Raw genomic sequence first — 26,591 nt, forward strand, 5'->3', positions numbered from 1 at the left:
TGTGAAAGTTATACTTTATTATATGGTATGCACTATTCTAGAGATAAACGTTCATTAGGTGGCTTTAAGACTCTTACTTCGATCTCTGTAATTTACAGCTAAGGATACTTAAACTCAGAGAAAACAAATGATTATCTGAATGCCATGCCATCAATAAAAGACCCTAGGTTAAACACAGAGTCCTTCAGGTCTTTCAGCCACTGTGCTTTTTTCAAAAAAAAATGTTAAAGTTCTAATTCATTTGGAATTTAATGTTTAGTGGAAGACACCTGTACACTTGACTCATAGTGGTCTGTATTCTAAGTTCTAGAACATGCAAAGATGAACAAAAACACATTACCATTTGGAGTGGATTGCATATTTTTTCAGCCATGTGCATAGCCTAGTACAATATTCAGTAGGTATTAAGATTTAATTAATTTGGTAGGCATTTCTAGCAGATCTGCCTGACTCTGATAGTTGGCCTGATAATAGTCTGGATGACTCCCAGTTCACACTGATCCAATGATTATAAATTTGGCATTAGGTAGAAATATATCTTGTTTTCATAGTAACTGATGTGAGCTCAGGCAACCTAGCTCTTAACCACCAGGCTGTACTAATTCCTAAGAGTCCATATTTTGCTCACTCCGCTTGAAACACTTACCCAACTCCCGTCCCCTAACTCCTCCTCCCCAGGTTATTTCAATTTATTCAATCTAAGATTAGAATCACACCCTAACTCCTCCCCAAGGTTGGGTTTGACTAGTCCCATGGCACAATTTGAGCTTTATATTATCCAGATGAAAAAAACCCTATATCTTGAGGAGTAGCTCAAACTCCAACATGAAATCATTTATCTAGACAGAATAATTTCACTCTTCTAAAACACTGTGCTCAACTACAAGTTTTTACAACCAATTCCTCCTGTCTGTAAACTATTTTGGCCTGCTTTTTACGTATTAAAATGCTATCTAAACCCCAATTTTGAAACTACTTTCTGACATATTCATCATATTCAAATTATATCCAAAATTTATATCTCTCACTTCTGTTAACACTGGGTTAACACTTCTCTCTTTAGACATTACTGCAATACCTCCTTGGAATCCTTGCTTTGGCTCCAGTCCCTCCCTTCAGTCAATTCTTAGAACCTTCAGAGTGACCCTGTTAAAATGTAAAGTTAAATCATGTCCTGTAAAACCCTCCAGTGGCTTTTCACACTATCTTTAGCCTTATTTTTTTAATGAGTATGTTTTCCAGATTTAGTCTGGTGAGCACACTAAGGGAAAAATGAAAACAATTAACAAAGAAAATTGGCTTGGGGCGCCTGGGTGGCTCAGTTAGTTAAGCATCAGACTCGGTTTCAGCTCAGGTCATGATCTCACTGTGATTTAGAGCCACACATCTGGGCTCTGCACTGCCAGCGTGAAGCCTGTTTGGGATTCTCTCTCTCTCCTTCTCCCTCTCCCTCTGCCCTCCCCCTCTCATGTGCTCGCGCATGCTCTCTCTCTGAAAATAAATTTTAAAAACATAAAAGGGGGTGCCTGGGTGGTTCAGTCAGTGAAGTGTTGGACTCAGTTTTGGCTTGAGTCGTGATCTCAAAGTTTTGTGGGTTTGAGCCCTGCCTCGGGCTCTGTGTGAGTGACACAGAGCCTGCCTGGGATTCTCTCTCTCTCTGCCCCTTCCCCGCTCGTGGGGTCTCTCTTTCTCAAAATAAATAAAACTTATATAAAATAAAAAACTGGGGCGCCTGGGTGGCGCAGTCGGTTAAGCGTCCGACTTCAGCCAGGTCACGATCTCGCGGTCCGTGGGTTCGAGCCCCGCATCGGGCTCTGGGCTGATGGCCCAGAACCTGGAGCCTGCTTCCGATTCTGTGTCTCCCTCTCTCTCTGCCCCTCCCCCGTTCATGCTCTGTCTCTCTCTGTCCCAAAAATAAATAAAAAAAAAACGTTGGAAAAAAAAAAAAAAAAAAAAAAAAAAAAAAAACTGCTTCCTACTGTCAAAACTCATTGACTAAATGGTCTTGTGACCTCCGTTCTTACTCATTCTCTTCTTACTCTAACAACATAGCCAATCTCCACACTGTTGTTAAAGTCATCTTTTTAAAATGATAGTGTTGCACCTTTGTTTAAGATTCTGTAATGTTTCTGGGGTGCCTAGGTTGCTCAGTTGAGCATTGGTTTTGGCTTAGGTCATGATCTCATGGTCATGGGATCAAGCCCTGCATGAGTGTGAAGCCTGCTTGGGATCTTCTCTCTCCCTCTCTCTCTGCCCCTCCTCTGTTCACTTTCTCTCGAAATAAACATTTTTTTTTAAAAAAGATTCTTTAGTGTCTCTTCATGACCAACAGAAATTTTTTTAGCTTGACACAGGAAGTCCTTCATGATCTGGCTATTCTCTAACCTCTCCTTTCACTTTTACACTTTATACACCAATAGGCTACTTGTAGCTGACTGTCTACATCATGTAATTTAATTATTTCATTTCTTTGCACAAATTATACTTCTGTGACCTGTATTTTAATCCAATAATTGAATATAGAAAATTATTATAAAAATTGACAAAAATAATCAAAAACTTCATACATGATGACATTTATGGCAGTTAAATTCATGATATAAAAATGAAAAGTCCAGGGGCACCTAGCTGGTTCAGTTGGTGGAGCACGTGGCTCTTGATCTTGGGGTTGTGGGTTTGAGCCCCACACTGGGTGTAGAGATTACTTAAAAATGGAATCTTTAAAAAAAAATTCCAAATCCCTGATAATATAATTGAGCATTATGATACAGTAATACAATGGAATATCATGCAACCATTAACATTTTAAATGTTATATGTAAAAATGCCATTTTTATTTATGAAGACACCAATAAAAATATTTTAAAAATACAGAAAAGTATGAAGAACATAAAGATAGCCACAATCCATCCTATCCACTATAACATTTTGGTATATATCCAATTTTTCCCCATGGGAATATGTGTATAAACATAGATAAGATAGATAGAATCTTACCCCATATATAGTTCTTTTTTTTTTTTTTTTTGGGGACAGAGAGAGACAGAGCATGAACGGGGGAGGGGCAGAGAGAGAGGGAGACACAGAATCGGAAACAGTCTCCAGGCTCTGAGCCATCAGCCTAGAGCCCGATGCGGGGCTCCAACTCACGGACCGCGAGATCCTGACCTGGCTGAAGTCGGACGCTTAACCGACTGTGCCACCCAGGCGCTCCTATAGTTCTATATCTTATACTTTCAATTAACACCATAAGTATATCATCATTACAAGATTCTTGGAAAATATAAGTTTTACTGGCTGCATAACATTACACATATAGATGCATCATAATTTATTCAACTTTTCCCCTATTTTGGGGGGGGAGGGCAACAAAAAATACTGCAATAAATATCTTGAACAATAAATATCTTTGTGTTCTAATGTAATTCAGAATGCTTGGCTCAGACCCACCACTTTCTGGGGAAACCTTTTGGAACATCAGCCCTTCAAGGCCATGTTTTATGCCTTATTATCCATCCCTGGGCATGTCTGAAGGGACCAGAGTGAACATCTGACAACAAAGCTAGCCAATCCAAAGCCTTTCCAGTAGCCTATGGTTGAGCCTGCCACAAAGGCTTGTGTAGAGGTAGTAATGAAAAGTGAGCCAGTCATCTTCTCCCACTCAGAAATCTGAATGGGGAGACCCAGAAGGAAGTTTACAAGTTAGTGGTTGGCAATGGAATTAAAAAATACATATTCATGTATGTGGTGGCAATTATAGACCTGCAAAGAGTAGGTCAGTGCGTAGACAGTAGAGAGGCTACCCAAAGAGAAACACGGTTTTGAAACAGTGGCTTTGTCTAATGGCCACTAATTCTAGAGCAAATTCCCATATGAAAGCTTATGTCCTTGGATTTTTTTTCTGTGAGATTTTAAAACATGTTTGTTCTATAGCTCTATTTTTTGAATTAGATAAATGAAGTGGGTCTCTTCTTTGGAAATAGAAATGCTTTAATAATGTGTAATCTATTTCCAAAAAATATATGCCTAGACATGAAATCACTGAAGGAAAGGATATCAACAATTTTAAGGCTTATGATTAGCCAAATAGCTTTTCCAAAGTCTATCAATTTACCTTCGTCATAAGTAGTAAGTATCCATCACTCTGTACTCTCACTGAAAATAGCTATTATAATTGTTAATAAAAGTGGCATTTCATTGCTTTAATCTGATGTCCTTTGCCAATCTTTAGTAGGTAGGTATCCATCTTCCTTATTAGTTTATAAAAGTTCTTAACTGTCTTAATCATGAAAAATATTTTTCCTACTTTCTGATTTCAGTGTTTTTCACCTACAGTTTAAAAAACTTTTGTGGCCAAATTCCTAGGTATATTTTCTAATTCTCAGAAAATACGTATGTGTTGTGCATGTTTTCAACCATAAAAAAAAAAAAACCCACTTTGGTGAATTTTAAACATTTTCTTTTAAAGCAGTACAATCCTCTTTAAAAAGAAACGCTAATCTTGAATATGAATCAGATAAAGATGGGGTTGAATTTGTAGTTCGGTTCTGATAAACCAGCTTTCATGAAACCACATGGAGGTTCGTGGAATCCAGCCTGAAAATTTGTGCTTTAATATATATTAGATTAATATATATACGATGTAGGTCATGAGATGAAAGCCTAATTTTATTTTTCACCAAAGAGTTAAATAATTTTCTCAGCGCCCTTTACTGAATAATCCTTCTCCTATTCATAGATCTTTATAATATATACGTAAAGTATATATGCATATATACTAAATATATTACATATACATATGTAATCCATATACTTCTCTGTTTCTAAGTGATTTACTGACAGCACTCTGAACATTTTTTTTCAAGTGTACAATAAAATTCTCCATTATTTTAACTTCAATATATTTTAGGGCAATCTCATTAATCTTAAGTTATCTTTGCTCTTCAATGTCTGTTTTTCTTAAAAGACTAGATTTTTTTAAATTTCAAATCTCATTGGGATTTTGGTGAAATTTGCAATAAAGCTATAGATTAATTTAAGAACATTTCCTCTTAAAAATCATAAGACTTCTCTATTCTTTTATTTTCTTCATTGTTTTCATTGCATTATTTGTTCTTTTTTAGAAAGAAATTTTAGTGTTACTACAAGCCATATTTTTTCCACCCATTATATTTTCTGATTATAGCAAGAGCTCAGGAAACTATTGGTTTTTGTATTTTTACTCGCTTTATGGATTTAGTTATTTTTATTAATTTAAAAAAACATATGTAGGCACTCCCTTATATTTGCCTGATAAACCTTTGCCTATTTTATATCAATAAAATTAACCAGTAAATCAATATTGAACAATCAATAATGGGTACTTACTGATCAATATAATTTTGCTTTAATTTTTTTCTGTCTTTTGCCAATGGGGATTGAATACTGTTTTTATTTTCTCCCCTGTTTTGAAAGGTATATGTGCTTTAGTTCTGTTAGTTGCAATTCCTAACTTTGTAAAAAATATATATATTTTACACTCATTTCTCCAGTTGTTAAGAAGATGTAGGGTCCCTGCTATTTAAGATCAGAAATGTAGCACACTTTCTTTTGCTATTCTTACCCCCACAGGGTTGTGGATTTCCAAATAAAAACACAGGATGCCTCATTAAATTTGAATTTCATAAGCAAATAATTTCTTAGTGCAAGTCCTGTGCAATATTTGGGATATATTATATTAAAAAATTCATTGTATATCTGAAATCTAAACTGGGTGTTCTGTATTTTATCTGACAACCCAACTCTCCCAATGAGGCATTTATATATAAACTGTTAAAGATTTTCTTGCACAGCTATTTAAAATCTTTGACATTTTGTAAACGAATTAACAATTCTGACTTAACTGCATACTTAACTGATTTTAGTACTCATTACCAGTTTTATGTCATAATCTCCACATTCTTGACCTCTCTTTAAGAAACGAACATGTATGATGTTTTCTGTTTTCTTATTTAATTTGTTACCTGCACAATTTGGACAATAAAGACAATTTGGTTGATTTAAAAAATAGGTGATAACAAGTTTTTTTTAATCTCACAATTCTGAAGGTGTCATTCCAGTCTTTTGACATTTACTGGTAAAGAGTTCTTTATCCATTCTCTCTTTTCACTGGCTTTGTAGATGACCAGAATTTTTCTTTCCGCATGATTGCAATTCTTTTTTCCCTAAGCTGTTTCTAAGCATGCTTTTTATATTGGTTTTGCCTAAAATCTAGTGAGTATATATACTTTTAGCTCAGGTAAAATGTCTTCATTTCTGTGATCAATGATTATGTTCCATGTTCTTTTATCTTTCTTAGAAACACCTTTATTGTGATTGGGATCAGTTTCTTTGTCTTTCAACATCACTCCTCATCAGGGAAATACAAATCAAAACCTCACTGAGATATCACCTCACTCCAGTCAGAGTGGCTAAAATGAGCAAATCAGGAGAGTATAAATGCTGGAGAGGATGTGGAGAAATGGGAACCCTCTTGCACTGTTGGTGGGAATGCAAACTGGTGCAGCCGCTCTGGAAAACAGTGTGCAGGTTCCTCAAAAAATTAAAAATAGATCTACTCTATGACCCAGCAATAGCACTGCTAGGAATTTACCCAAGGGATACAGGAGTGCTGATGCAGAGGGGCACTTGTACCCCAATGTTTATAGCAGCACTTTCAACAATAGCCAAATTATGGAAAGAGCCTAAATGTCCACCAACTGATAAATGGATAAAGAAGTTGTGGTTTATATATACAATGGAATGCTACTTGGCAATGAGAAAGAATGAAATATAGCCTTTTGTAGTGACGTGGATGGAACTGGAGAGTGTTATGCTAAGTGAAATAAGTCATACAGAGAAACACAGATACCATATGTTTTCACTCTTATGTGGATCCTGAGAAACTTAACAGAAGACCATGGGGGAGGGGAAGGGAAAAAAAAAAGTTAGGGAGGGAGCCAAACCATAAGGAATCTTAAAAACAGAATTAACTGAGGGTTGATGAAGGGTGGGAGGGAGGGGAAAGTGGGTGATGGGCATTGAGGAGGGCACCTGTTGGGATGAGCACCGGGTGTTGTATGGAAACCAGTTTGACAATAAATTTCATATTAAAAAAAAAAACACCTTTAATTCCTACATTGAATCTCCATTCTTTGCACTTCATATCTGTCTTTTCTCATTATTCCCATCTCACTATCCTTTTTGTATACATTGAAAATCATCTCAAATTTAGTCATTATTTAGGGGCATCTGGGTGGCTCAGTTGGTTAAGCATCCAACTTCTGCTCAGGTCTGATCTCATGGTCCGTGAGTCTAAAACCCATGTCGGGCTCTGTACTGATAGCTCAGAGCCTGCTTTGGATTCTGTGTCTCCCTCTCTCTCTGCCCCTCCCCCACTTGCACTCTGTCAAAAATAAAAATATTAAGAAAGAATTTTAATTTATTCATTATTTGATATTCTGCAGTGCTAATTCAAATTGCTCCTTACTGCCTTTCACTTTGATCCATTTTATATTTCCCTGTAGTCCTTCGTTTTCTTTTTATTTTAGAGGCTCTTCTCTACTTAGGGATTTCTGCTCTAGTTTTACTGATTACAGGTTTTCTCTCATGCTACTCAGGACACCAATTGTTTTGACAATTTCTCCAGGAGACTGCAATAGCTGATTTTCAGGGCTATCGATTTTTAACTCTTCACAATGGTTTTATTTCTTTGGTACTGTAATCGCTGTTATTTCCCTGAACAGGTCCCCTTAATTTAGTTTCTCTTGGGCAGTGATATCTAAACATGTTTATATTATGAGTAGTTAGGACTTGTGTATTCCTACTGACTACTCCATTTTATAATGGCCAAATTCTCTCCTCTTACATCATTAGCTTATTCAATTTTGCACATAGCTCTGAGTTCAGTTCTGCTTCCAGCAGCGATTTCTCTATTACCACTTTGTTCTACTGAGATTAAATCAGAGTCTACTGCTTAAATCTCTAATTCTGAACAGATCTGAACAGATCTAGCATTCACTTTTTAAAATTTTTTTTATTTCTGAGACAGAGACAGAGCATGAGTGGGGGAGGGGCAGAGAGAGGGAGACACAGAATCAGAAGCAGGCTCCAGGCTCCAAGCTGTCAGCACAGAGCCAGATGTGGGGCTCGAACTCACAGACCACGAGATCATAACCTGAGCCGAAGCTGGACGCTCAACCGACTGAGCCACCCAGGTGCCCCATCTAGCATTCACTTCTATCAGCTTTTATCAACATCTTTCACCCCTTATTTAGACACATTAAATTTTGCATTTCTTGTTACGTGGTGTCTGAATCTATGAATAAATGTGGAAACCTGGGGAGAGGGGTACCTGGGAAGGGGGACGTGTGAAAGTGCACCTCAAATGCAGCACAGCACCCCTGTAACAAAAGAATGGTTCCTGGCTTTTCTGAGTGACAGAGATAACATCTCTACGACATCCTATCTCAGATAAAGGGTCATGCAATGTTTTCTTACCTTATGTCATAAGCAACTGAATTGTACTGGCCCTGTAGTTAATGCTTCCACATTTGAGCAATAGGTTATCTACCAGTTAAGTTTCAAGTTTTGTGTTTTTTTCCTGTGGTTTCCTAGGGACTTTACAGGGAGTCAAGATGCTGTTTCATAGCTAGCTAGCCAATTTCCATTCAAACCAAAGTGTAAGTAAATGTTTTGAAGTCAGTGAAAATACAAAGTTAAATATACAGTATGATTTCATGCATATAAAAATGTATAAAAAAAGACTAGAACAGGATGAAGAGTTTTCTTGAATCTTTCATATATTTTATAATGGCTATGTATAATATTAATAGAAAAAGTAAATACACTTTAATTTTAAATACATAGGCATCCTCCTAAGGATTTCTTCTTGAAGCAAATGCTTCTTAGTGGGAGTTAGGGAAAACTATAAACGTTGCTTGGGATTACTTGGGTTATTTATAGAATTTTCTTCCCAGCAGCATTTATTGGGCTTAAAGTTAAGCTTTGATTAAAGCGGTTAACTAAATGAACATAATTATAAGCTTTCCTGTCCGTGATTATTGTGAAGATGTGAATTCGGATCAAATCCCTTATAATACTCATGGCATTTATAAGGTTTCTCTCCTGTGTGGACTCTTTGATGAATTCGAAGAGCTGAGCTATGACCAAAACCCTTGCCGCACTTAGCACATTGATAAGGCTTCTCTCCTGTGTGGACCCTCTGATGGATGTGAAGATTAGAGCTGTGACTAAAGCCCTTTCCACAATCATCACATTTATAGGGCTTTTCTCCTGTGTGGACTCTCTGATGAATGAGAAGATGTGAACGCTGACTGAATCCCTTACCACACTGTTCGCATTTATAGGGTTTCTCTCCAGTGTGTACTCTTTGATGAGTGTGAAGCTTTGAACTCTTGCTGAAGCCCTTCCCACATTCATGACAAGTATAGGGTTTCTCCCCTGTATGGACCCTCTGATGGATGCGAAGATCAGAGCTGTGACTAAAGTCTTTCCCACAGTCATCACATTTGTAAGGCTTCTCTCCTGTATGTACTCTCTGATGAATCTGGAGATTTGAGCGCTGGGTAAAGCCCTTACCACAGTCATCACATTTATAGGACTTCTCTCCTGTGTGGACTAACTGATGAATTCGAAGATTTGAGCTCTGACTGAAGCCCTTACCACACTCATCACACTTATATGGTTTCTCTCCTGTATGGACTCTCTGATGAACGTGAAGCACTGAACTCCGACTAAAACTCTTACCACACTGATCACACTTAAAAGGCTTCTCTCCTATGTGAAGTCTCTGGTGAATGTGAAGTAATGAATTTCTACTGAGGTCCTTACCACACTCAAATTTATAGAGTTTCTCTTCTTTATGGACTCTTTGATGATTGTGAAGGCTAGAGATCTGACTGAAGCTCTTACCACACATGTGGCATATATAAGAAACCTCCCCTGTGCAGACTCTCTGATGAAAGTGAACACCTAAGCTCTGACTGAAGTTACCATCAACTTCATCACATCCATACAGCTTCTTACCTATGTGAATTCTTGGATGTCTATATAGGTCTGATCTCTGAGAGAAGCATGCTGTGCTGATGGAGCACTGATAGAACTTTTCTCCAAGTTGATTTCTCTTGTGGAGAACACACTGTGAGTTCCAATAATAAATTTCTTTGCATTTATTACATCCACAGTATTTCTCTTCCATAGAGTCTTTCAGTAAGTCATGTTGATATATCTCCCCAATGTACTCTGGACGGGCTTCCCCTGTTGAGACACAAGAATGCTGAACTATGAGCTTCTGTTCTTTTTCCATAGAGAGATTTTTCTTAGATATGCCAAGATGGCATCTGCTTCCTTGAAAACCATGTGACTCATTCATGTAGATTTCTCTAGCATAGTCTTGAGGGGTGTGTTTTGTTTCTAAGGACTGCCAGGGTATAAACTTTGTATATTTTAAGTTCCTGGGACTTCTGCCTTCAAAAGTCAGCTCATAGTTCCCATACCCTGGTACTTGCGTGGAGAGTATCAACCATTCTTGATGGTGGGAAAGGTCTTGTTGCTTGAGGTCTTTGGAATCTATTCCTTGGATGGTTTCCACATAGCTTCTATTCTTATATATCTGAGTGCTGGCACTCCTCCAGCCTTGCCAGCAGGGATGATTTTCATGTTCTAAATATCTGAATCTTTCTTCTTGGGGTTTGTAACTCTCTTTCCAGTTTCCTAGAAGAATAAGCAGATTATCCAGTGGTGAGATGAAGGTGGTGTTAAAAAATTTCCAAGTATCTCACTGACCTCCAGAAATATATGTGTACCCAGAAAGAAGGATTAGGACTTAGGATTTAGGTCTGAAATTCATGTGTTTGTTTATTCATATGTGAATCCCTTCATTCACTTATTCATTCAATCCATAGATGTATCCTAAGCATCTACTACTACCACGTACTGTTAGAAATCAAAAAATAAGGCTGACTGCTTCATGGAAATCATCTTAAAAACAGATTTAATTAGATTATTTGGGCATTGTTATGAGAAATAAAATATTTCTATTTTTCTGTTCTAGCATAGTATGATAGATTGTGTGAAAAAATGGCTGTATTAATTCTGTACCTCTGTGTGTTCCCCTTCCATGCTGACTTTAGCTGGGCTACACACTTTGCTTTCTTTACTGGGACAATAGCAAAAGTGATACAAGCAGACTTGAAAGTGCTTGTACACTGGGGCTTGTCCTCTCTCTTGCTGGTTTTGAAAATTCTGTGACCACCAATATGTAAACAAGCCTGGGCTAGCCTGCTTGAAGAAGGATGTATGGTCAACACATCTCCATTATCCCTACTAATATCGACCCACTGCCAGACATGTGAGTCAGACTGTCCAGCCTCATTTTAGACCATCCAGCCCCAGTCAAATCACTCTATGATAGAAGTTCCATCTAACCAATGAGAATCATGGAAAATAATAAGGTTTGTTTTAAGTCACTAGTTTGAGGTAGTTTGTTATATAGCAAAAGCTAACTTGTACAAATAGTATGAAGAGAGAACAAATTTAGAACCACACAGAATGAATTATGTGTGGAGATCTGTATTTTAAGTGAATTCCAGAAAATAAGAATAATCACAAATACCTATCAATACATAGCCTGGGTGTCTTAGAAGATGTCTTGCTCTATCTTCTATCTGTCATCTGATTTAAGACCCATTTCTGAGGATACTTCTCCTATCTCAATACAATACCTAGACAAAGAACCAAAATACTCAACAAAACTGGTCCCAGAAGAAACTAACTCTATTACCTAAGAGCTGGGATAACTTTACCTACTGACATGACATTTGTGTAGTTCTCCCACATGACCTCTCTGTAGAGCTTTTTTTGAGAAGAATCCAGGAATTTCCACTCCTCCCAAGTGAAAATAACAGTCACATCTTCAAATGTTACTGCCATCTGGTCAAAGATCAGATTTTCCAGGAAGAAGAGATCTAAATGAGAAGATGGACAAAGCAAAAGCCATTCAGCACGTAATGTAAGTAACAAAGCAAATAAAAAAATAAAGAACTTTAATAATGAAGAAAAACAAGAAAGGTAAGAGGAGACATAACAATAGCGGATGGCTAAATAATGTATCCAGTCACTAAAGCCAGATACCCGGCTTTCCATCTTAAGAAACATTTATATAGCATCTGTCTGCTAACCACTGGGCTAAGTACTTCACATATTATTTTAAGTAGTCCTCACAGTGACCCTCTCGTAGATACAATTATCATCCCTATTTTAAAAATTAGTAAATAATAGTTGAAAAACTTAAGTCAATTCCCCCCAACCCTTTTTATTCTGGAAATGTTCATCTTCCTGCTCCAATCTGGGCTGGCTATTCTTTTTAGTGCTCCATTTTCAAGATTATATGATTCTTCCTCTTTTGTGAATTACTCCATTAATTAGGAGGCACAGGCCCAAATTAGTTCAATCAAGTTTATGAATGGTAAGTCCACGGCCACTGAAAAAAGCAAAGGTGAGACACAGACAAGGTTTTCAAGATACACTTTTGGTTTAAAGGAGAATCTCCAAGCATGGTTACACTGCATGTTTGAAGTCCTTGTCATCATTCACGTGGCTGGGTATTGAATTCTAGAGCAAAAAGAATTTGTCTCAGAATCGTTTCACTGTTCATAAGCCTTCATTGTTGTTTCTAAGACTTTTTGTTTGTTTAATTCCTTTGCAACCAACTTTTTCTTTCTTTTCTGGAAATACTTTAGGATCCTCTTTTTTGACTGACCCTCTGCTTCCAATGTTAAAGATGTATCCTCAGCTTCCCTGAAGTTCACAGGGCTCATCAAATTCTTCTTATGCTTATTCCCCTGTGGAGCATTCCAGGATGGAATGTCTTTAGCCCTATGCAGCTCTTCCCACTGTTGCTCCTGTTGCCTTCCAAGTTACTGTTGAAATTTCTCATTTGCTAATGGCTCTTTACTTCATCATTTTTTTTTTAGTTTTTTATCATCATGCAGTTTTAGAAAGAAGAGATAAATGTATGTATTCAGACTGCCTAAAAATACTTCTCTTAGTGGAAAGAACAGCTCATAAGTTGGTTATGTGACACATTTCTTTGATGACATATTCTCAATTCGAAAATTCAATTAAAAATGTTTAGTAAATACTACAATAAAGAAAATACATACTTTTAATGGAGGAAAACTAGAATATCATGACCATCAAGTCATTATAATCATAGCAGTTAAATACCAAAGGTTATGTGAAAAGGGCCGTTATCTCATTTACTATGACAACAATCCTAGAAGGTATAATTATCAACACTAAAGGAATAAGGAAACCAACATTTAAATGTCTTTTTTCTGATGTTTATTTATTTTTGAGGGGGGGGGGAGGGCAGAGAGAGAGAGGGAGACTGAGGATTCAAAGCAGGCTCTGTCCTGAGATTGGAGGGCCCTAACACTGGGCTCGAACTCATGGATCATCATGACCTAAACCAAAGTCAGATGCTTAGCCAGCCAACTGAGCCACCCAGGTGCCCCAGAAACCAACATTTAGCAAGATTAAGTAACTTGTATAAGGCCATTCAGCTGCAAAATAGTGGTTTTTAAACCCAGGCCTACTGTAAAAGAAGTAAAACACAACTTGGTGAAGGGTTGTAAATCAAGATTTCCATGTACATCCTTATTGTGTTAACAAAAGGACAGAAGGAAGAGGTATTGAAATATTCAAGGATTTCAAAGTATACCACCCAGGTACTGTTTTCCAAAAAACCTACATGAAAATCCATGTGTCAACAATAAAATATTAACCACAAATAAGAACTCAAGAATGAGAAAATTCAATGCTGTTCATTTTTAAATGTTTATAACATAAATGTTAAAAGAGAAGTAACTTAACTTAAAAACAGATAGTTTTTACTGTGTCCTTTCTGACCTTTATTCATTCATACACACAAACATACATACACACCCCACTGAAATTTTCTCTTAACAAAGACATGACAATTCTGGTTTGCATTTCTCATGTAATATATAATGTACAACTTCACATTTCAGTACATATATACGTCCACCTTATTTGTGGTAGTTTTAAAATATGTCCACAAATTATATGATTCCCTTCCCTCCAAGAAGTGTTCCTGACACCTTGAAAGTGGACTGGACTTAGGGACTCACTTCTGACGAATATTACATAAAAAAACAGAAGGGGAAGAAGACATGGTATGCAACTTTCAAGACTAGCTCTTAAGGGCACTGCAGCTTCCTCCTTACCCTTTTTCTTAGATCACTCTCTCTTGAAGAAGCTACCTTCTATGTGGTGAAAATACTTAGGAGCCTTGAACAGGACATGTGGCGAGGAATTGAGGCTTCTGTCCTCAGTGTGAAATGAGGCATTCTGCCAACAGCCACATGAATGAAACATCTTAGAAGATCCTCCGGCCCCAGTGAAACCTTCTGATAACTGCAGTCCTGCTGACAGCTTGACTGCAGCCCCGTGCGAGACCCTGGGTTGGGACCACACAGCTATGCTGCTCCCAGATTCCTGACCCTTAGAAACTGAGTGACATGAAAAAATGTGTGTTATTTTAAACTGCAATAAATAAATAACATACTATTGTTCTACCAAGCATTCTGTTAGCGGTTAATTACTATTACAGTCAAATTGTTTTAGAAAAGAGAAAGTGAAAATTGCTAGCTCATTATGTGGCTAGTGTAATCTTCACTCCAGGAGCAGATAAAGACAATATCAAAAAGTAAAATTACAATCCCATTTGTAAATTTTATAAATCTATAAAAATCCTAAATAAAGTATTAACTAATTGAATTCAGGAATATATTAAAAATATGAATCATGATTACGCATGGTTTATTACAGGAAGGAAGGACAGTTCAACATGATAGAGAAAATCTATCAACATAATTCACTATATTAATAGACTATAGAAGAAAACCATAATTAGCTGATGCAGAAAAATCATGTGATAAAGTTCATAATGTTCAACACCTATATATGATCTTTAAAAACTTTCAACGGGGCGGGGGGGGGGGGGGGGTGCGCACCTGGGTAGCTCAGTCGGTTGGTTGAGCTTTCGACTTCGGCTCAGGTCATGATCTCATAGTCTGTGAGTTTAAGCCCCGCATCGGGCTCTGTGCCGACAGCTCAGAGCCTGGAGCCTGCTTCAGATTCTGAGTCTCTCTCTCTGCCCCTCCCAACTCACGCTCTGTCTATCTCAAAGATAAACATTAAAAAAAAAAAAAAATTAAAAACTTTCAGCAAGGGCGCCAGGGTGGCTCATTTGGTTAAGCCTCTGACTCTTTATTTCAGCTCAGGTCATGATCTCATGGTTTGTGAGTTCAAGCCCCATATTGGGCTCTGCACTGTCAGAGCTTGGGATTCTCTCTCTGTCTCTTGTTCTGCCCCCCTCCCCTGCTCATGCTGTCTATCTCTGTCTCTGTCTCTCAAAATAGGCAAATAAACTTTTAAAAAAATTTAATAAAAATAAAGTAAAATAAACACTTTTAGCAAAGTAGAAATAAACTCCCTAAATTCGTAAAGGTTACATATTAGGAACCTTCATCAAAATCAGAACTTGAATGTAGAATCTTTGTATGTGTTCCTTTTATTATGGTAAACAAGAATGACTACCATTACTGTTGCTTTCAACATAGTACCAAAGGTCTGACAAATACTATAAGAAAATGAAACAAGAGGCATAAGAATTAGAAGTAAAAACAAAAAGTAATTATTTGCATATGTTATTGCAATCTATGTAGAAAAATGAACAGTATTCAAATAAACCACAAACTAAATAGAGAGCTCAGCAAAATTACCAGATACAATAAAATGACAGCATAATTGTATCAGCAATCAACTACTAGAAAATAGAGGGTATAGGGGTACCTGGGTGGCTCAGTAGGTTAAGCATCCGACTTCAGCTCAGGTCATGATCTAGCAGTTTGTGAGTTCGAGCCCACATTGGGCTCTGTGCTGACAGCTTGGAGCCTAGAGCCTGCTTTGGATTCTGTGTCTCCCTCTCTCACTGCCCCTCCCCCGCTCGTGCTTGCTGGTTCTCTCAAAAATAAATAAACGTTAAAAAAAATAGTATCCACAAAAAAGCAAAACAAAAACAAAAAACCACTATCTTAACCAAGAACATAAAGAAATCTTTGAAAAATTTTTAAATTCCAATAAACAGAAAGAAGATGATCTAAATAAAGAAGAAGCATACTTCCATGTTCTTGGATGGGTTGAATTAAATTCAATATACCCCCAAATTTCCAGCTGGATTTTTTAAGGAACACAATATACTTTTTCCCCTAAAATTTACAGGGAAGGAAAAGAAGTCTATAAAGACTTAAGTAAACCAAGCAGGAAGACTTGCCCTACCAGAGAGTGACATACCACGAAACTACAACATTAAATCAAAACTGAAAAAAGACCAGTAGAACAGCATGGAAGACTCAGAGACTGTGTTTGTTTATATATGAAAACACATTAACAATAAAGATGGCATTAAACATAAAAGGAAAGAATGGATTATTTACTATATGGTGTTGTGAAAACTAATTAACTATATGAGAAAACATAAACATGGATTCCAACTTAGTATCATATACAATGTGAACACTAGATAGATTAAAAAAGGGAAATCAATAAAGAAAATGGTGGAACTGAAAAACATTTACTATTATGAAGTGAATCCAAGAGCCAGTTCTTTGGAAGAAAAATATTAACAATAAAATAGATAAATTACCAGATAGCTAGCCAAAGGGGGAAAAGAGGAGTGAGCATAAATAGAAAAAAGTTAGAACTGACATTGGGGAAGTGGGAACAGATACAAATTTAACTGAATGTGGGACGCCTGGCTGGCTCAGTCGGTTAAGTGTCTGACTCTCAGTTTCAGCTCAGGTCATGATCTCACAGTTTCGTGGGTTTGAGCCTTGCATCAGACTCTGTGCCGGCAGCGCACAGCCTGCTTGGGATTCTCTCTCTCCCTCTCTCTCTGCCCCTCCCCCACTCATGCTGTCTCTGTCTCTCTCAAAATAAATAAACTTGAAAACTTAAAATTAACTGAATGTTAGGTGGGCACTTTCTACAGCTCTTTTAAAAATTAATCTTAATAGAAATAGGAAATATATTTTTTTCCTAGAAAACCATTCAACAAGTCCTAAAGAAAAAACACCTGAACAGATCAGCTATATGAAAGAAATTGCTCAAGTTACCAAAGAACTATAGCCTTCAAAAATAACTGACCCAAATGTTTTCTAACATAAATTCTCTCAAATTTTCAAGGAACAGAATATTCAAAGTTATTAAATTATTCCAAATCATATAGAAAAACTATCAAAACTTTTAAGACATTGAGGAAAACATTGAGACAGTAAAAGTCAGAAAACTATAGATCTATACTGTGTTACTAATGAATATTGATATAAACTTCAAGGATAAAGTAAAATATAAGGCTAATAAAATCCAGCAACACCTATATTTATAACATACTGCCATACTACCACTATTATCTTATTTTTTTACAGTTTCTCTGGAATTCAGGAATGGCTTGGCTGGGCAGTTCTAGTTCAGATCCCTCAGGAGATTGTTGAGTTGTCGACAGGAGCAGCAATTACTTTTTTTTTAGAGGCTTGCTTGATTCGGCTGGAGGATTCATTTTCAGGGTGGCTCACTCACAAGGCTGGCAGGCTGGTTGTGACTGTTGATGGAAGATCTTAGTTTCTTTGCATTTGTTCACATGGCCTAGGCTACCTCTCAATGTAGAGGCAAGCAAAAGCTGCGTCCTTTCTATGACTTAGCTTTGGAAGTCACATAGCATCACTTCTGCAATACTCCACTGATTGAGGTAATCATAAACCCCAGCCAGATTTGAGGAGAGGGGACACAGATCCTACTTTTTGGTGGTAAGAGTGTAAGTCACATTGTAAGATGAGCATGAAGAGTCCAATATGTTACAGGTGTGGTCATCTTTAGAAAATGCAGACGCAATCTGCTACAATATCAAAGCAAATTGTAGCATGACAGAATGATGCTTTATTTTAAAAGGTAAACAAAGGAAGGCCCAAATGAAGAAAATATTAACTATAAACTGTCATAACAATGTTAAATAAGAAAAGCCATATATTTTAATCAGTGCCAAAAAGGTACTTCTTAAAATTCGGTATGGATCCTTCATTTAAAACTACAAACAAATCAAGTTAGCAAAATAAAAATAAAGACATGCAAATATATCTCAAATCCAAAAGTAAAACATTAAAGGCATACCCAATAAGACTGGAAACTTGACAGAGATACTGCAAATTCACTATATTTAAACCACTGATGAAACCAGTTCCCAAAGCAAGTAGAGGGTATGGTATATGGGAAACCAAAGAAAATCAATTGAAAATTATTAATAATTATAAGGGAAGTCAATTCTAATACTAGGTTTGTACCCTAGAAAACAAACACATGTATGCCAGAAGATACATACAACAAGTTTTTCAGTATATCAAAAAGACTGGAAGCAAAACAAAAGGCCCAACAACAGTAGGATGGATAAATAAGTTGTTGGTCATACTGTGAAAGCATACACAACAGTTAAAAAAAACTTTAGGTACATGAATCAACATGGATACACTGTAAAAATCTAACATTATACTAAAGAAGCTATTCACAGAATAGTTATATAGAGTCCATTTATATAAAACTAAAAAAAATAGGTAAGGAATAATAAACATAACATTTAAGATAGCAGTTGCCTCTCTAGGAAAAGGAGGGAATGAAATTGTGGGGTTAGCAGGGTGGCTTTTAAAAGTATTTGCTGGTCTAGGGGCCCCTGGGTGGCTCAGTCGGTTAAGCACGTCTAACTTTGGCTCAGGTCATGATCTCGCGGTTTGTGTGTTCGAGCCCCACATCGGGTTCTGTGCTGACAGCTCAGAGCCTGGAGACTGTTTCAGATTCTGTGTCTCCCTCTCTCTGCCCCTTCCCTACTTGCACTCTGTTTCTCTGACTCAAAAACAAACAAACATTAAAAAAAATTAAAAGTATTTTCTGGTCTAGATGGTGGCCATTCATGTTATTATATTTTAATTTATACATATATGTTTTAGTATGTTCTTTTGCATGTATGAATGCATCACAATAAAAGTTCAAATTAAGTAACCATGTGAAGTTCAGACATATAGTCATTAAAAGTTATTTGTAAAACGACATTTACAGTACCAATTAAAAAATAAAATTCCTGGGATGCCTGGCTGACTTAGCTGGTTAAGTGTCTGACTCTTGATTTTAGCTCAGGTCATGATCTCATGGTTTTTAAGTTTAAGCCCAGCACCAGGCTCTGTGCTGACAGTATAGAGCCTGCTTGGGATTCTGTCTCCCTTTCTCTGCCCCTCCCCTGCTCACAATCTCTCTCTCTCTCTCAAAAATAAATAAACAAAAACATTAAAAAATATATAAATTCCTAAAAGCTTAACAAAAATACTTAGAACCTAGATAAATGTAGCTTTTAAATTTAGAAAGCACTCCTCAATCTTAGGTAGGAGAAATAAACATAATTTTGTTCTCATTAATCTACATATTCAATGATACTTACAGGTTTGGGGGTGGGTCTGAGAAACTGATTTTCAAATACTTTTGTGGGAGAAAGAAAAACCATTACTAAAAAGAAATGACACCCAAAAAACAAATAATCCAGTGAAGAAATGGGCAAAAGACATGAATAGACACTTTTCCAAAGAAGACATCCAGATGGCTAAAAGACACATGAAAACATGCTCAACATCACTCACCATCAGGGAAATACAAATCAAAACCATAATCAGTTACCACCTCACACCTGTCACAGAGGCTAAAACTAACAACTCAGGCAACAACAGATGTTGGCGAGGATGCGGAAAAAGAGGATCCCTTTTGCACTGCTGGTGGGAATGCAAACTGGAACAGCCACTCTGGAGACGAGTGTGGAGGTTCCTCAAAAAATTAAAAACAGAACTACCCTACAACCCAGCAATTGCACTACTAGACATTTATCCAAAGGATACAGTAGTGCTGTTTCGAACCGGCACATGCACCCAAATGTTTATAGCAGCACTATCAACAATAGCCAAAGTATGGAAAGAGTCCAAATGACCATTAATAGATAAATGGATAAAGAAGATGTGGTGTGTGTGTGTGTATGTGTGTGTGCATATGTGTGTGTGTATGTGTATAATGGAATATTACCTGACAATCAAAAAGAATGAAATCTTGCCATTTGCAACTACGTGGATGGAACTAGAGTTTATTGTGCTAAGCAAAATTAGAGAAAGACAAGTATCATATGACTTCACTCATATGTGGAATCTAAGATACAAAACATATGAACATAAAGGAAAAGAAGCAAAAGTAATATAAAAAGAGGGAGAGGGACAACACATAAGAGACTCTTAAATATAGAGAACAAACTGAGGGTTGCTGGAGGAAGTGTGGGTGGAGGGATGGGCTAAATGGGCAAGGGGCATTAGGGAGTACACTTGTTGGGATGAGCACTGCATATTATATGTAGGGGATGAATCACTGGATTCTACTCCTGAAATCATTATTGTACTATATCATAACTAACTTGGATGTAAAGTAAAAAAAAAAAAAAAAAAGAAGAATTAAAATAAAAAAATGAGAGGAGACTAACCCAGTGGCATATTAAAACTCTGTAACTCTGTAATTATAACACCATGAGGTTGACACAGGAATAGACAAGATCAATACAAAAGAATAAAAATCTGGAAATGGACCCAAATATAGCAGAGAATTCAAACATGATAAAGGTAATATCAAATTTGTGGGGATAAGATGGCTTATATATGGTGCTGGGATATCTGACTAGCCATTGGCCAAAAAAATATATTAAACTAGATTCCCTGCTCAATTCTTATGTTTTAGTGACTAGAAATAGTTTTACATTATATTGTAAATAATAACTAACATAATAGCAACCAATTCTTTTTTTTTTCAACGTTTATTTATTTTTTGGGGGACAGAGAGAGACAGAGCATGAACAGGGAGGGGCAGAGAGAGAGGGAGACACAGAATCAGAAACAGGCTCCAGGCTCTGAGCCATCAGCCCAGAGCCCGACGCGGGGCTCAAACTCACAGACCGCGAGATCGTGACCTGGCTGAAGTCGGACGCTTAACCGACTGTGCCACCCAGGCGCCCCAATAGCAACCAATTCTTACTGATTCTATTTGTCCACCACTGTGCTGGGTTTTACATATTTGACCTTATTTAACCTTCTTAACCCTACTAAGTTCTATTTCCCCACTTCAGAGATGAGAAACTGGTTAGGTAATGCAATCTAATTCACGTAACTGAGAAGTGGCAGAAGCATGAAACAAGCTTAGATAGTGGACCCAGAGCCTGTATTTTGACCAATATTCTATATTAAAAAAAACATACTGAAAGGTTAATATATTCAATATCTAAAACTTACAAGTAACTTTTACTTCCTTTTTTCCCAAAATGGGCTATCTTCCTTCCTTTTATCCTTAAATGAGGAAAAAGAAAGGCTAAATTCCTCTTCATTGCCCATTAAACGCACTATATATATACAGGAACAAAATTAAATACACATCGATAGCAGAATTGAGAGATGGGTCCATGAAACAGGACAGCCCCAAAAGTGATCTGTGTGTACAACTGTGTATGTGTGTGTATATGTAATGAAGTTAGTAATTTGGTATATAAACAAGTAGCACTACAACCAATGGAGAAAGTAAACGTTGTAAGAAAAATAAGAAAGTGGGAGGTGGGAAAGAATGTTTAAGTTCTATCATTTCTCACACCAAAACAAATACCTGAAAGGCTTCAGAGTTAAACTTTTAAAATACTTGAAACTAGGGGCGCCTGGGTGGCGCAGTCGGTTGAGCGTCCTACTTCAGCCAGGTCACGATCTCGCGGTCCGTGAGTTCGAGCCCCGCGTCAGGCTCTGGGCTGATGGCTCGGAGCCTGGAGCCTGTTTCCGATTCTGTGTCTCCCTCTCTCTCTGCCCCTCCCCCGTTCATGCTCTGTCTCTCTCTGTCCCAAAAATAAATAAATGTTGAAAAAAAAATTATAAAATACTTGAAACTATAAAAAAAAATTGAGGAAAATGAAAGTAATTATGTATTAGATTTGAGGGTGAAGAAGAGCTCTCAGAGCATAAAATTGTATTAATGAAAAGAAATAAAATTTCACTCTATACAGATTTGAAACTTACATGAACAAATAAGTCCCAAAAGGCAAATGACAAAAGGGAGAAATATAGCAATTAGCAAATGGTTTGTATCTTTTACATACAAAGAATACTTTTCATCATATAGAAACAAAAAATTCAGTAGGAAAAAAAAGTAATGCATGTCAAGAGGCATACATTATTTATGTCAAAGAAAGAATGCAAATGACCAGTAAATGCATGTAAAAAATAGTCAACCTTTCTAAAGATTAAAGGGATGCAATTAAAGGCAAAATCTTAAATACTCAAAGCTGGTGAAGGTTCAGAGAGAGAGGACCTTTCATCAAATGGTTACAGAAGTTAATTCATGTAGTATTTCTAAAAAAGTTTTTCAAAAGCCTAAAATATAGACATTATATTCTTTGGCTCTGTTATCCTATTTCTCCAAGTGTATCTTGAAAGACATAAAGAGAGATACACTTAATAAATTATGTATAAAAATATTTAATAGAAAATGTTTATAAACAGCAAAATATTGAGAATTACTTTAACTTTTCCCCAAAAAAGAAAATTTAAAGTACATATAGCTGGAAGGGAACATATATACCTAGAGTACAGTACACATACCTGGAATGGAATACTAGATAGTCTTAAAAACTCATGTTACCAAAAAACATTTGAAAAAATGTCAATTATATGTTAAATGAAAAAAATTATACAAAAACTGGCCATCCATAATTCAACAAATATTCAATGAGTGCTTACTCATGCCATGCACAGTTCTATGTACTGAAAATGTTCTCTGCCTTCATGGAGCCTATTTCTCATGTTCAAATTTTTTTTATATATACTAATCTACATATATGCATGTTAGATTACCTATGTGTCTACTTTTGTACGTATGTGTACATATTAGTGTTTTTACAGGTTAGTATGTATTTGTATCGAATATTAGATAAAAGACTATAAGTAAATAGATCCAAATGTCAGTAATGGCTGCCTCTGGTTGATGTGCAGGGGACTGAGTGGTGCACAAGAATAAGTAACCAATTAAACATAAATAGCATAGCTTTCCACAATGTGACCTCACCTTATACATGCATACTTAGGTTCTACTGTAACTAGCTGTTTTCTTAGTTTTCCCCTCAATTTCTGCCTGAGACTAAATGATGATCTTCCCATCTAGAATACTACCTTCCTGTTCATGATGATTTTTTCAAACCTGAGTTTCTATTCCTGTCTTTTGAGTGCCACTCATTCTAACACGTTAACGTTTGCTAACTTGAGAAATTATTATTGACCTCATATGGTTTATCTCCTCAGTGTTCAGAAAAAAATTCTTATATTTCTTGATCTCAGAGCATCAAGAACGGTACAAATTTTACAGTAGACCTGAATGACTGGCTGAATAAATGAGTAAATGTTGGGAAAAGACACTGGGTGGGAATAGGAGGTTTGGAAGTTTGTCAGCCAAATGAGGAACATTTTCTACTCTGGTTCATCCATCCCCACTGCCACTTCCACTATTCCCACCACCTATGGATAATTCCAGGGGTATTTTATAAATAAGAAAAGACATTCCTACTCACCTGGGATCAGACTATGAAGAAAATAGTGAACATTGCTTCCTCCTTTATGCTCCTCTTTTAGGGAAGGGTGGAGTTTTGAGGAGTCTGAGCTGAGGGAGAAGAAAGGAGGAATGAAAGACTGGGCATGCCTTGCAATCATCCCCACATACTAACTGGGTGTGACCCCCAAACCTCCTAGAAAGAGGCCAGAAAGAACACAAGAACGTTTCTGTTCCTTTTCAAGGGCCAGATAGGAGAGTTATGAGAACTGGAACCAGGACTTAATTTCTGAACCTTTAAAACTTCAAAGGTACAATTCTTGTTTGGGCATGAAAACAGAATTTGATCTCACAGTCCCTCCAGGGATGCAGATGCTCTCTAATGTAATTTAACCTCTCTGAGCCCCAAGGCTTTCCTAATTAATTATTAACAAAAATAGTAAAATAATAGAAATAGGGCACTTATTTTCTATTCTTAAAGTATTTTTCTTATTTTGTTCAATCAGTAAAGTAGAAAGATAATTCCACTGCTCTTCTCTACTTAATACACAGAAATACTGGATTTACTATCAGAGTTCCTAGAATCTTACAGAACGGTTCCAGATCTAGCGTTCCCTGGACCTCATCAGTCTCTGTCACTAACCACTTGTAGAACTTTGAAAATGACCAAACTTCTAGACCTCCCAGGGCCTCACTTTCCTCACCTGTAAAATGGGGGCATGAGCCTTTGCTACCCGGGTCCTGCCTTGGTGATCACAGGTCCCTGGGGGAAATGATAAACAGTTAAGAGCCCTCTTTCTCTAGAAAGAAAAAAAAAAAAAACGATTCGTGGACGGCCCGAGAGAGCAGCATAGCTTTGGGCTCTCCCAACGCGCCACGGGCTGCCCGAGTGTTTTTGGATTCAGACACACAAATGGTTCTCAAGGAGCGGGATCTGCTCGCATCAGGGCCACGGATCTGCGTGGCCTCTGCTCCTGCAGCGCAGATGCGCGCGGCCTCCGTTCCACGTCCAGACCCCCGACCCGAGCTCCGCCCCAACACCTTCCAGTCCCAAGCACCCCGGTCCCGGGGTCAAAGCTGCCTCTGTCCTCCTCTCTCCTTCCCCTTAGTCGGTTTTAATTTGGGGAGGGCAACTGTGAAGGACCCACCTACACTGGTGTCTTCGGGATTTCTAAGCCGGGAGCCGCTTCTCGGCCCCACACCCTCCCTTTTCTGCCACTTTTTCTTCAGCCACAGCTCTCCCCGCTTCTGGCTCGGTGCTCCCGACAATCCGCGTCACTAGTGGAACCTCTGAGGGAGGACAGGACCGGCCAAAACAGTCCGTCTACACAAACAATGGCCGCAGCCCCGCTAGACCGAAAAGGAAGCCCCGGGCCTCCAAATAGACACTCGGAGTGTTTCCATGGAGACGGGAGGGGCGGGGCGGGAAAGGAAAGGAAAGGAAAGCGCCGGAGAACGTGGCTCCTGATTGGACCGAAGGCCCGGGACTCAGTTCGGCGGTCCGTCGCCGGCGTTCGGGCACCGGAGACCTGAGTTCTCCGAACTCTGCGTGGAGAATAGGACCGAGTCACCGCCCGCCCCCCCGCCCCGATGCTAACGAAATAGGGCTACTCTAGGTGCTTTTAGGGACTCTGGAAAGGCGGTGGGGGGGGGGGGGGGGCTGGGGATTCAGGGAATGGAGCGGCCAGCCTCGAAGAATTCTGGGACCCTCACAACCCTCCAGTGCGGAACTCCCCAACACGAACCTGGGGAAACCCTTGCTGTCACTTCGCCTTTGGGGGGAGAGAGGTGGTTGCTCCCGCTGTCCTGAGCCCTCGGCAGAATAGGCACCCCACTAGCTCTGGCCCGAGCATTGTCCTTAAACTCCCGTTTGGAGTCGCGTACCCACAAAGAGGACCTTTTATTTTATTTTTTTTTCTAAAGTTTTTTTTAATTTATTTTTGGGACAGAGAGAGACAGAGCATGAACGGGGGAGGGGCAGAGAGAGAGGGAGACACAGAATCGGAAACAGGCTCCAGGCTCTGAGCCATCAGCCCAGAGCCTGACGCGGGGCTCGAACTCACGGACCGCGAGATCGTGACCTGGCTGAAGTCGGACGCTTAACCGACTGCGCCACCCAGGCGCCCCAAGAGGACCTTTTAAATTCCAGGTTACGGTTGCCCAGGACCCGCTGGGCTTCTGCTGACTCGGTAGAGGGGTCGCGCTTTCCTCCTTCCTCCCTCCTCTTTCTGCCAAGTCCTGGGCTCTCTGGAGACTCCTGGCAGAGAGGAGAAAGACAAGGTGGGGACCCAGGCGGAGTCGTGGGAAAGAGCTCTAGAAAGAGATCCAATCACCTGCTCTTCTATTATCTTGTTCAATGTTCTCTTAGGAAAATATTTTCATTTCCTTAGGCGCTTCTCCTCAAGCTTGGGCTGGATCAGTAGTATTCAAATATTGGTCAAGGAACGTTTTTTAGGGTAGTCTTTAAAAGCAAGGGACTCGTTGGATTCTATTTTGACCACACCACCCACTCAGGATGTGATCTTGGCTGAATAACAACCTTTTTGTGTCATCATTAAAATAGGCAGCATAATAATTTTTTTTACCGGCTTGTTGTTAGAATTAACTGAGTTAGTGTCGTCAAAATGCTTAAACTGGACCCTGGCACATAGGAAGTACTCTATAAATGTTAACTATGTATTCACAGTTCAACGTTTAGCAGAAGTGGGTGGTCCAGGGCCTACCCGTCTGGCCTCCACTAGGAAATGAACACCTGAATTTCTTATGACTCCCAAGATCACCTTTTGAAAATCATTGTGTGGACCCCCTCTGGCTTACACATTCAGAAG

At 38.2% G+C, this 26,591-nt stretch overlaps 1 protein-coding gene across 3 annotated transcripts; it reads right to left on the bottom strand.

Moving 5' to 3' along the window:
- Positions 1-8,823: 8,823 nt before the first annotated feature.
- On the bottom strand, positions 8,824-25,140 carry ZNF214 (zinc finger protein 214). 3 transcript variants are annotated; one of them, XM_047824004.1, is made up of 5 exons: positions 24,912-25,140; positions 24,468-24,526; positions 23,786-23,874; positions 11,844-12,005; positions 8,824-10,752 (listed from the first exon to the last, which is right to left on the bottom strand). In XM_047824004.1, the coding sequence occupies exons 2-5, from the start codon at positions 24,482-24,484 to the stop codon at positions 9,056-9,058; spliced, it is 1,965 nt and encodes a 654-aa protein (XP_047679960.1). In that variant the 5' UTR covers positions 24,485-24,526; positions 24,912-25,140; the 3' UTR covers positions 8,824-9,055. The 3 variants fall into 3 exon arrangements, with proteins under 3 accessions (XP_047679960.1, XP_047679962.1, XP_047679961.1); XM_047824006.1 differs by lacking the exon at positions 24,468-24,526 and having other exon boundaries at positions 23,786-23,869; XM_047824005.1 differs by lacking the exon at positions 24,468-24,526.
- Between the last annotated feature and the right edge of the window lie 1,451 nt (positions 25,141-26,591).

This window comes from Prionailurus viverrinus, chromosome D1, assembly GCF_022837055.1.
Source record: "Prionailurus viverrinus isolate Anna chromosome D1, UM_Priviv_1.0, whole genome shotgun sequence".
NCBI lineage: Eukaryota > Metazoa > Chordata > Mammalia > Carnivora > Felidae > Prionailurus > Prionailurus viverrinus.

Bases quoted from the DNA above. Each gene is read 5' to 3' on its own strand.
- ZNF214 (XM_047824004.1), bottom strand. The intron at 12,006-23,785 runs GTGAGTAGGAAT...CTTCTCATTTAG, and splicing joins TCTTCATAGTCTGATCCCAG to ATCTCTTCTTCCTGGAAAAT. The intron at 10,753-11,843 runs GTAAAGTTATCC...TTATTCTTCTAG, and splicing joins CACAAATGTCATGTCAGTAG to GAAACTGGAAAGAGAGTTAC.